Raw genomic sequence first — 11,776 nt, 5'->3', positions numbered from 1 at the left:
GGGGGGGGGGGGTTGTCTGAGTGGCTCCAGTGTTGTCCTTTTGCAGTTAGTGACAGAGACTTTACAAGTTGAGTCCTGACAACCTTATGCTCTGTCCTTGAAAGCACCACTGTAGCACATTCAGTCATAACAACTTGATTTCATTGTTAAAGGTTCCACAGCATCTATCCCACTGTAATACAGTTTTTTCCTTTTTATGTGTAACTACAGCCCACCTTGACATGACTTGTTTATTTTGTAGAAACGGACTCCGTCGTTGTCCAGAGTACAGTGCAGGACTTGAGAGACTGCGGCTTTGACTGCTGGGAAACAAGTATTGGGGGACCGGGTGTCCAGCAGCACGCTCCTTTGTCTGTTAAGGAGGAAGTTCTGGAGATTTTAAACCGATACTGACACTCACCCGTGGCTGAACAAGAGGACAGACTGGCTGTTTGACTGTCTGTCGGTACCTTGTCAGGACCTGAGGTGTGCTGAACTAATGAAGTGGGCCAAGGGACGTTTGACACTGAGCAGAGCTGGACAGAGCTGCCTGGAGTGATTAATCTTAGATTTTCCTGACTGAAAAACAATGTAATCTAAAGTGTAGAAAATAACAAGTCAACTGTGTTGAGTGCTTGCTTGTAAAATGTACTGGGCTGCAAACCCGTGTGCTGAGCTCTTTGTCCGCTAGATGGCAGCAGAGTTGCACAAGTGCTTTTTTATTAAACAGGAGTTATGTTAAGAGGCTCTGTTAAAATTGATGAATATGTAAGTGAAGCACTGGCAGGATTCATTTATATTTTCATCCATGTTTAAAGTAGCAGGGCCAACCTAATTTAATGGATTAGATGATCGTCAGTCATTAATGACCCACTCCTGACATTATATCATGCAAGTGTTGTGGGATAACAGCTATTGTGAAAGTGATCATTTTGTAGGATTTATTTCATAAATAATGATAACAATGGAGGCAAAGATTGATGAAATAATTTTCTTTGGAGGGATCAGGGGCATTAACAAAACACAATGACTACTATTCAATTTTTTTTCTTCATAGTTCTACAAAGAGATTTATGAAAGTAACTGTACATTGATATTTCTCTTCTCATGAACAGTGATGGTGAGAATATTTCTCTCAATAAGCCAAAGCCAGGAAATAATAATGTCATGAATATATTCAGAGAATTATTCACATGTAATGTCAGACTTCACACTAATGAATTATCATTATCAAGACTGCTTCAAACATAACTTAAAAACATTACTGTGTAATGCTGCATTGCTCTTCAATTTTGCTCCAAATTTAACATGTAGATATGTTGAAATGTAAATGTATGCTAAAACTAAATTCAAGTCTCTTTTCTATCTTAAAGATCTGTAATAATTTGGTAAAATATTCTTCCTATTTCAGTTTTATGCGTTGTTCATTTCTGCAGTTAAAGAGTAAGTGGCTGATTTGTTGTGCTAGTAGAGGATGGGGAGAGGGGGACAGCAGGAGTGTGTGGCCTCTCTGGAGCCTCTGGATTAGCGCCAGTATAATGTGAATCAACAACAACCAGCGTCCTTCTGTGAGTCACACATTTGTGCTGACACATATGCACACACACACACACACACACACACACACACACACACACACTCACACTCACTCCAGCTTTCCCAAATTCTTCTCCACCTAATCGCTCATCCTCCTAAGCATTACAAAATATTCTGCAAATGCCGCAGATACAGAAGACGGATCTGTTTAGAATATCCCTGATTTGGGGAAAAGGTCATTGTGGGATTCAGTTGAGTTTGAATATCCATTTCATTTTCTATTTTTTAAATGTCATGAAGATTGAGTAGTACAAATCTGGCAGTGTACGTGAATAAATGACATTCGTCACCCTCCCTCCTTTTCCGCCTGGCGCCCCCTCTGTCCTCTTGAATTGTGTCATCTTTATGTCAGGGCAGCCCCCCGTCAGCGCACTGCACAGTTGCCCCTAACCCCTGCTGGAATTTAATTACCACTGCGCTTTTCCATTGAAATGGCATTGACAAGGGGGGACAAGAGGGAGACAACAGAGCCCGTTTCATTTGAAGCCCCTCTCTTTCTTTTTCTGTCTTATTCTCTCTCACTCCTTTTACCCCTGGAAGGCACAGATGGTATTTTTTTTTTTTTTTTTTTTATCAGTGTCAGCGCCTGCTTCTTTCTGCTCTGATGAATAGAATCTAAGGAGGCCCTGAGATTATTTCAGATAACAGAGGGAGTGAGGAAAGGGGGTCAAGGATAGAGGGAGAATGTCAGAATCAGAGGGATACAGTGAAAACAGTGTGCTGTCCCAAGAGTGAAGAGGGAGATGAACAAATCATTTAACATTTAGACAGTTCGTCTGCATGGATCAATGCGGGAGAATCAAGGATGTATAATTCATTTTGTCCAAGCAGGAGGAAGGAAATGTTGAATGTGAATTTGCTGAGTGGTCATGCTCACTGTGGCACAGTCCCTCTGGTCCGTCAGTCGACTTTTGAAATGCTTGTCAGGAACCATTAAGTTTGAATACAGAATTAGACTTGACTGACAAGATATCATGTTGCTCATGGCCACTGGTTTTACTAACAGGGAGTCGGTGTGTGTATGACTTCCTACAGTGAGCATTTTCATTTACATAAATAGGATCTCTGGATCACAGTATGTCGTTGGTTGTTATTATGGAAAATTACTTGTGGGTTGATTGTGTTTTATGTCATGATATCTGTGTCAAAGGAGGATGTGGAATTGGCCGCAGCGGGGAAGATCACTGCGACTGTCCTCTCCCAGCATTCACACAGACACACTGACAGAGGCAACATCAACATCATGAGCTCCTCTCTGTCATGATGGGCTGTATGATCCTCCTGGGGGTGTTTGCCCTTTCGATAAGTGGGGGGTGGCGGCTGGTGTTAGTAGCAGGGGTCCGACTAAGCCAGCGGGGTACAAGGGTGCTGTCAAAGAACTCAGAGGATTTAGTTTTAGGGAGAAATGTCGTATTGTTCCGATAGTGCCAGCTCTTAAAATTGCGTTTATTCAGTGAAAGGGGCTTTTATTTATTTATTTATTTATTTTCCACAGCAAGCAAATGACAGATTCATGAGCAATAAAATACATCACTGCTTCACTAAGGGACTTGCTGCAGCCATACTTGCTCAGGGGCTTGTAGTGACTATTAATGTTGCCAAATTTTCGAGAAATATTGCTGACATCACTGAGTCAGTATGCTGACTTTTCTTAACTTGTGCTTTGTCACATTTTAGCATTTTACTATTATCCTGTAGTTGCGGTTTGTGGCCACAGTAGCTGCTTTACAGCTAAAGTAACAGTGTCTGCTAGTCACTGGTTGCTTATGTCTACTGGTTGTAAAGAAATAGAAAGAAATATTTTCTTTTTTTCTTTGTTTTATTGGAATAATAACTTCATCCAGTAGTTGACTCACATTGACAATGCTAACATTGACATTTACCAGGTATAGTGTTTACCATGTTCACCATCGTAGCTTAGTGTGTTATGCTGACATTTGTTATTAGCACTAAACAAAAAGTGTCAATTAAAATTTCAAAAACAGTTCTTGAAACATTTGATTCAAAACCACAAATGTCAACCTCATGGTGGTGCTACAGGAGAAACTTGCAGGTTACAGCCTCTGGAAACCATGAATGTCTGTGCTGAGAAATGTTTCAGTTTGGATTAAAGGGTGGACAAGCTGACTGACAGGCTGACATTAGAACCATGATGCTTGTGAGGCAAAAAAAACAAAAAACAAACTCAACAAATATTAGAGGAAGGACTCAAAAAATAAGTGATTTTGTGTGGGAAGGTTTTTTATTTTTCTTCTCTCCCGTCCTGCTAATCATCTCTGACCCCTCAGATTTATTTTGCAATCCCCTTTGTGGTGCTCACGACCCCCTTCTTAACTCCTACCCTCAGACAAAATATTTCAAATGAGGTTTCCACCTGGAGGATCTGTTTGGTCTAGAACTGGGATTCTTTCATGTTTATAAAATGGGCCCACAGCGTGTAGCCCTGCTTGAGCTGTGTTAGTGTAAACATCTGAAACACATGACACAGACCGACTCCCATCCACAACCCGTTTTCCATGGAATTGTATCATGTCATTGTATTGATCATGTAATTGATCCTGTGAAGTTGAGGGCACCTGCAACATACTCTGTCATCCCCTCGGTGCCACGAACGCTCTTGTTTAATTGCAGGCTAAGGTGCTGTTTTTTCTTGTTGCCTTTGAAGAGCCTCATTGATTTTTATACCACCCTTCATCCTTGCTGTGCTCAGTTTTAAGAGCAAATCCCTTGTGTCGAAGTTGCCCAGAATGTAAAAGTATGAAATCTGTCAACGCTTTTCACAAGGCTTCCAGGTGCAACCCAGACACGTTGACGGTGACGTTTAAAAAGTTAAGCTTCTGTGTGTTTTATTTTTTTTTAAAAAAACATTTAATCAGAAAAAGGGGGGTGGGCTGCTACATTCTGCAAGTCTCTATCTCTAGTCTCAATCTCATGTGGGACTAGTTAAATGTGAGGTGGTGTTGTAAACACCCCGATCAGACTGGGCGGGTCAAAGTTCATCACTGTAGCTCTGCCTGTTTGGATTGTTTTTGTAAAGATGAACCAATTTTGGGAGAAAAAAAGGTGTGTCCAGTATTTTGGGATAAATCAGAGGTTTATCAGTGTTTTTCTATTATTATTTTTTTTGGTATCCAAGAGGAGATATGTTAAATCAGTCTTTTGTTTGTGATGTGTATGCATTTATGACATTTATGGTAAAAGAATCACATTATACTTTAATAATATATTGCATGAATAATCCGAAGCCAGTAAACCAAACAGGAATGGTAATTCTTTTTGTCAGGCTTTAAACTGCAGTTTAGAAACTGGCTCAAAAATATATTCAGTACATTAGGTCTATATAGAACAAAAATATCCTAAATGAAATTTGATTTGCATTAATATGAGAAGCAGCTTATCTAACATTCATACTTTGAACTTGCTTTGAATTAGAAATAGGTTCTCATCATTTCCCTGGGATTGCAGCCAATTTATTGGATTCAATTTTTTTTTTTTTTTTTCATCAGAGGCTCGGGGAGGAGGATGATCTCCAAATGTTATCAAATGACACCATGTGATTGATGGACCATTAAAATGTCAGCCAGATGTACTTAAAACCACAGCTTTTAGGTTGATAAATCATAGCACAAATGGATACATAAAGCTGTTAGAAACAAATATTCCCATCTAGAGCTATCTGCAGTCAGATAGTAATGGATGTTCTATCTGCTTGTCTGTCTGTCTCTCTGTATGTTTATTTCTTCACATTTTTTTCCCTCTCCCAGTATATCTCTCGACCACTGCAGTCATGTAATTACAGCGGGACAGGTAGGAGTGTTCATATTTCATCTGCTGCATTCACGATAACATCTAATAATCCGAAAGCGTTGCAAAATTGGTATCTCGTTGCTCATGCATTATGAATGAGTCACTGATTGCTTTTTTGCATAGATTAGCAATCATTTCACAGAAATCTTTCATATAAAAATGTGCCAGGAGGGTTCTATCTCTTTTTCTGAAGAGTTGAGGTGACACATCCTGCCGCTATTTAAGATAAGACAGATCAGGTGATACCACTTCTCCCCCTTGCCCCCTTGCTCCCTCCCCTGCTCTCTGATTTATTTCTCTATGTATATCGTCATGGGGGGGGGGGGGATAAGTGTAATTTTGCAACTGATTGCTCACTTAGTGAATATATTCAGCATTTGCAGTGTTATTGTGTTTGGAGCCAAGTGGCTCCAAAGTACCACCGAGATTATTTGGCATCAAAGTAAACATTTGCAGACTCCAGAAGTGAAATGAAAAAAGCAAATCTTCCAACCTCTGAGATTGTCAGCCCTACATATGGATTTTAGTGACCTCTGCTTGTCCTGACTTGTAGCCTCAGATTGGCATAACACATGAGGGGCTCGTATGGTCTAGTGGTTAGGAAAATAGGCTGGTGGCCGGTCGCAGTGCAAAGTCCCAGGTAAGGTTTACATACCACTTTAGTTTCCTGTCAGGCAAATAACCTGTTTAACAATGATCTACATCATCCAGTGAAACGTCAAGTCAAATGCATTTCAGAGAGAGTTTTATAAACAGTGCGAGCAGTGCAACTGTCATTGTTTTAATGTTGCTGAGAGCAGCATGTAGACTCAACATGAAACAGCGCTGCTTTTTTAAACTTAAAAGTTCTCATACATAAAAGCTTTGCTAGAAGTTTTAATTAAAGCTTTTGTCGGATGCTTTGATGTGCATGGACTTGAATTTTAGCTCTGCCGTAGCACTGATTGAATAACGAAGGAAAAGTATGAGTGTGAATGAGGTGTGTGCATGTCAGGATGCCTGCGCTGTATCTCCCATTGTAACCCTTGGCCTTTGCCCCCTCCCCCAGATGGGCAGACTCTCAACCAAGGCCCTGTGGAGGTTGCTGCCCTCTGCCTGACAGCCTGTCACTGTGCTATGGTGGTGATTTTTTTCTGCAGGAGATGGTGTCTGATTGGGAGCAGTGTGTGAATAGCCCTGTCACACTCGATAAGCCAGCAAGACGACCTGTGACGAGGACATATGGCATGTTTGACAGGGAGAGAGGGTGCGAACCGCACTGAATGATAAAATGGTGTTTTTCCCCCTTCGGCAATGTCATGCTTTCAGGCAAGCGTGTGGACCATCGCTCACTCAAGCGGCTGACTCCGGCCTCCTTGTGACATCTCCTTCAAGGTCCTGGGTTTCTCTGCCTCGCGCCTGGCCAATTCTGACACTGCGAGCCTATGCTGCTCACAGCTGCTCCGCGAGCTTGTCGATGTAGAGAACATAATTGGATATCAGTTTAGTTTAGCGATACATACTAGGAAATTCATCTTAAGAGCCTGTTCGTCAGAGCTCCTCTTAAAGCTCTCTGGCACTGCAGCCCTTCATCCTGTCTCTTCTCAGCCTGTCACACGCCTCATACTGTTGATTAATACACACACAGTCTCATCAGACGACTCTAATTGATGGGTTCAGCCTCCTCAGGACCCTGATTTATTTAAAGGGCCATGAACACTGAAGAAATGATAAGAAAGGAGAAAGGAGGAAGGAGACAAACAGGCTTGGATTTAAGTGTGTCAGGGAAATTATTGAGTTGAACTGCACGCCTCTCATCCTCACTGTCAGCTGGGTCTTGGCTTCTGGTGTTGCAGCCTCAGCTCCTATCCTGTCAAGTGTCACATTGTCTGTGTTTGTGGCCGTGACAGACAGCCCAGGTGTCACACTCAGGCTTCAGTGCACCATCAGGCACCTCTGCTCCGGTCCCCAGTGGCTTACAGTCAGAGAGACAGCACAGTCCAATAACCCAGCATGTCTCGCTCCCCGGGGAATCCCCTGTAGAGTTTACTCTCTGTCCATTGGGCCAGAACTTAGAAACTCTGCCAGCGGTCACATGATCCTGCTTTCACTCTGAATGCTAATTATAACACCCCAACTGTTATACTGCTACTTCTACCACCATTATGACTATTTCTGCTGCTTCTTTCTGTAAGAAACAAAGAAGTAGGGCATGTCCCTAAATTCAGTGATTGATGCTGCTGAGGGGGTCAAAAGGTTTCAGCATAGTGTGGATGAGAACTGACGCTGTGTTGTTTAGATCCCTGTAGGTAATGGGGCGTTAAAGCTGATGATGAACAGTTTAAAGCAGTTGAACATTTTTCCAATAACAATGCATCAAATGATGTCTTTGAGCTCACTGTTGTGGCTTTACGGCCTGCACCCGTACTGTTTTGGTTCACTCTTATCACTCTTCTAGTGTTGTTTTCATCCACATCAGGCAGCTGTTTTTAGTGAAAAACCAACTGAACACTACCTGACCAGCAACAGCAGGCAGATGAAGTTAGCTGGTGAGCATAGCGGAGCATTTAGCAGCCAAAGGCACAGGAGTTCAAGAAGACCAAAAGCAGAGCTCAGAGGAGAGTGAATATTAGACGTACATCACCTAAGAAACCAAAAACTTAGTGAGTTATAGCATGTCAAATTATTTATTTACTAGTCTACAACTTTACTTTTGTCCAAATGATTAGTTCAGTGTAAAGTTTTGATAAAAAACAAAAAACAAACCTAGAACAAAACTAGACAGTGAGGTTTTTGTTCCAGATTTAGAGAGTCCCGTCTCATGTAATGCATCATAGTGGACACTGGTGGAAAGTAATGAAGTACATTTACACAAGTATTATATTTAAGAACAGCTTCACTTTAGTTTCAGCATTTTCTGCTGGATAGAACAAAACAAGATCATCTTGTAAGATATGACTCTTTGCTATTGATGAAACTACCCAACTGTTTTCTCCTCAATGTGCTGCAAAATTAAAATGCTGCTTACAATCAATAATAACACTCCAATAATACACTATTATGGCCTAAGTAACATTTAAAGCATTGCATTTACTTCTAATGGATCAGAAGACTTGCTCCTGACACTTTGAATCAGTTTGATTATTTTAGGTGTGATATTTCATATTGCTATGATAATTCTAACCATATGACCCAGTGCTAATACTGTCAATTAGGAAAAAAATGTTTTATGACTTGATAACATTTTGATAATTAGTTACTTATGTTTGATCTTATTAAATTCAGATGGCTTTTTTTTTTTTTTTTAGTCCGGCTCCCTGTTTGTGTTTACATAAGTTTAGAGGATGATGATTCAGTGACAGTTTGGCCTTCAGGTCTTGCATATCCATAAATTGTGTTGACATTTTCCCATTTCTCTGAACTGCTGTCCATGCTTGTGTGAGCATTTTGTGACAGCTGCTGTTCCACTGGACACCGTTTCAAGCTGAGCAGAGATAGGCCAGGACCTTCACTCACTGACCCCACATCAGATTTTTTTTTTTTTTTTTGTGCTCTGGATTCCATCAATAAGGCTTGAGTGGCAGGCTCTCCTCTCATTCAGCCGCTCTGTCGAATGCTAAAGCGACCTCGGCCTTGCAGCGAGAGATGACCTCCGTTGTGTGATCGTCCTGCTGCTGTGCCTTCAGGAGGCGAGGAGGGGTCTTTGTCATCCAAGGCAAATTAGTGGTGTGTCTTCTCTCTGTGTGTGATGATTGTCTGTTAATCAGCTGTTAGGGTCCTTGGTCGCCAATGAAACTTTTGTCAAGTAGCCATTTTAAGGATTTTGTCATGTTTTCTTTCATGCATTTTCCGAGAAGATTACAGGGATAGCTGGCACTACAACAATATTCATAAATATGCATCGGGCTTTGTTAAACACTAGAAACGCAGAAGTGACCATTTTGCATGATTACATTCACTTACAGGAGGATAATATTCTGGTGGAAGCAATTTTAAAGAATCAACTCTTTGATTAGCCCAACATAATCTCTGACTGTTTTGGAAGAAAGGATTTCTTTAGGACTGGAAACAAACAAGACACTTTTAAGTGTAAGTGTTTATCAGTGTGGAGGATGCCTGTAAGATTGTGTGTTCAGATTATAGTGTATGGATTAAATGCAAATAATAATGTGATTATAAAATGTAAACCAAATGTAGCGGTTAAAAGAAAATCAGAATGCAGATGATTTTCACACTGATCATGTCTCCCTGAAAGCAAGGACATTTTATGATCATATTAAACATCTGTACAACATCAAATATTAAATTAATTACCGTCTTATTGAAAATCACAAACAATGTCTCAGTTATTTTGATGGACTACACTGAGATGTCATGTTTCCTTCTGTTCCTTTCACCGCTATGTGTTTTGCAGTTAAATATATTCATATTCTATTTCGAGGAAGTGATAATGAATTCAAATCACTTTAACAGTTCAAGAGATTGTTACCGATTTCTTTTAGCAGAAAATGATTCAACACTTGCGGAATACATTTTAAAGTATCATGTCTTAACCAATCACACATTACATACATAACAGGAATCCAGTGATTATTTTTCCTGCCTGGACTGCTTCTCGTGTACTTGTGATCTTTTTTATTAGATAGGAAGTGAGACGACGGAAAAAAAAAAAAAAAAATCACAACCGTTGAGGATGAACACTAAACTATTTAGTCCTCATCTGTAGTCATGAGGGCATCAGCGCTGATGAGCGCGGTCAGGGTCACAGCACTTAACTCTCTAAAGGAGGACCAGTGCTTGTAATCACATAATATGTATGATCTCTCATTCAAGTGGAGCTGACGTTTGGCAAATGCAAATGGATTTCATGGACTGTGTAACTGTGAGAGTTTTGCTCTCTGTGCGCTTGGTGTGATGTGCTGTATATATCCCTTATGGAAGACATGCCAAATGCAGCCTGCAATGCTTAGGTTTGAAGAATGATTGACAAAATATTGACTATTATTTTTATCACAGCATGTGGACTATACATACTGCAGTAGATGTTCAATTTGCCTGCGTTCTGCCGCTCAGAAATTGAAGCCGAGGGGATCACGCTGAAGCTACAGCCCTTCTCTGCGCTGTCTCTCCCATTCTGTAATTAAAAACAACATTTTGTGTTAGATTACAGGGAGACCCATCATGCCATTGAACTGGTCTGCCTGATTAATAAAAGGCAGCTAATTTCAGTGGAGGAAGGCAGCGCTCCAAAATGGCTCCTAATTACACATTAGGAGTGTGAAAGGCTCCTGCCGCTCCGGCCTCAATCCTCCACCCAACCAGCAACCCCTCCCCAGTCGGGGTGCATGTGCTGGCCCACCAGCACATTAACGCCGCTCCCAGGAGTGGCTAATTCCAGCCAGCCCGTCGGCACAATCAGTGGCAGATGTCAGGAATCGAAGATGATGAATTATGAATATCCCGGAGATGTGGATAGGATACCAGCGTTAGGGGAAAAAGATTCCTTTTTTTTTCTGTGCCATTTTGGGCGTCCAAATAAGCAGACAGATTCAGGAGGAGTGTGAAGCGGTTGGAGTGATTGATTTCTATTCGTCATTATAAATAGGGTCCGACTGAAATTGGATGTTTTAGTGAAGTCGTCAAGGACTTTATGAGTTGGAGGGGCTGTCTGGCAGTGGAGGGACTGTGCCTGACTGTGATAGCAGTAATGACTTCCTCTTCTCCCTCCCCTGAGTGGTCAACTCAAGGGCTCAGGCAGCTGGGAATGATGTCCCGGAGAGAGCAACATGAACCTCTCAGTGCACAGCATTTGCATGGCCACATGATTACAGCTGAAATGGAGGAGGTGTGGTGAGGGTCGGGCTGGGGGTGGAAGGTGGTGACAGTAACAGCTGCAGAGAAGATGACAGGAAATGGAGAGCAGTTGTTTTTCTTGCCATTGAGCCACATCCACAGCGGCATGACGGGAATGTTTTGATGAGAAAGAACCGATACCTTGACACCAGTGAGAAGTATAATAAAACTGAGCTTGAGGTAATTACATTTCAATAACGTTTTCTTCTCATTAAGACTCAGTTTTTATTAAAGATTGAGTTAAACTGAGCTTTAATGTCAATAGATTGTTATCCACCATAAGATCAAATGTGTCGCTTTTAAGGTGGAGGCAGGTGCAGGTGCTTAAAGTATGCCTGACCTTTAAACATACCCTTTTCATATGGATGGAGGAGAAGCAGTGGACACTTGCTGCTGTATCCGGGGACCTTGATACAAGCTGATGGAATCGGATTCCTTGTCAAAACAGATGTCAAACTGATGCTGTGGTCTATTACTGACCGGCCAGCCGACTGATGAGCTGGCTGCAGATATGTGAACGTACACCTGGACATCTGTGGGGGGTCACAGCCGTGGTGAGGTG

General features: G+C 41.5%; 1 protein-coding gene across 2 annotated transcripts in view; it reads left to right on the top strand.

Moving 5' to 3' along the window:
* Positions 1–1,384, top strand: part of mvk (mevalonate kinase) — a 7,598-nt gene extending 6,214 nt beyond the window's left edge. For both annotated transcript variants that reach the window (XM_023413486.2, XM_023413485.2), the window contains exon 10: positions 242–1,384. In XM_023413486.2, the coding sequence (XP_023269254.1) occupies positions 242–393 (152 nt within the window). In that variant the 3' untranslated portion in view covers positions 394–1,384. The remainder of the gene's footprint in view (positions 1–241) is intronic.
* The last annotated feature ends 10,392 nt before the right edge of the window (positions 1,385–11,776 follow it).

This window comes from Seriola lalandi, unplaced genomic scaffold (assembly GCF_002814215.2).
Source record: "Seriola lalandi dorsalis isolate HSWRI2012SDOR001 ecotype SW California unplaced genomic scaffold, Sedor1 jcf7180002054517, whole genome shotgun sequence".
In the NCBI taxonomy this organism is placed as follows: Eukaryota; Metazoa; Chordata; class Actinopteri; order Carangiformes; family Carangidae; genus Seriola; species Seriola lalandi.
The sequence above is the reverse complement of the archived record's forward strand: the minus strand, read 5'-3'. Positions and strand labels throughout refer to the sequence as shown.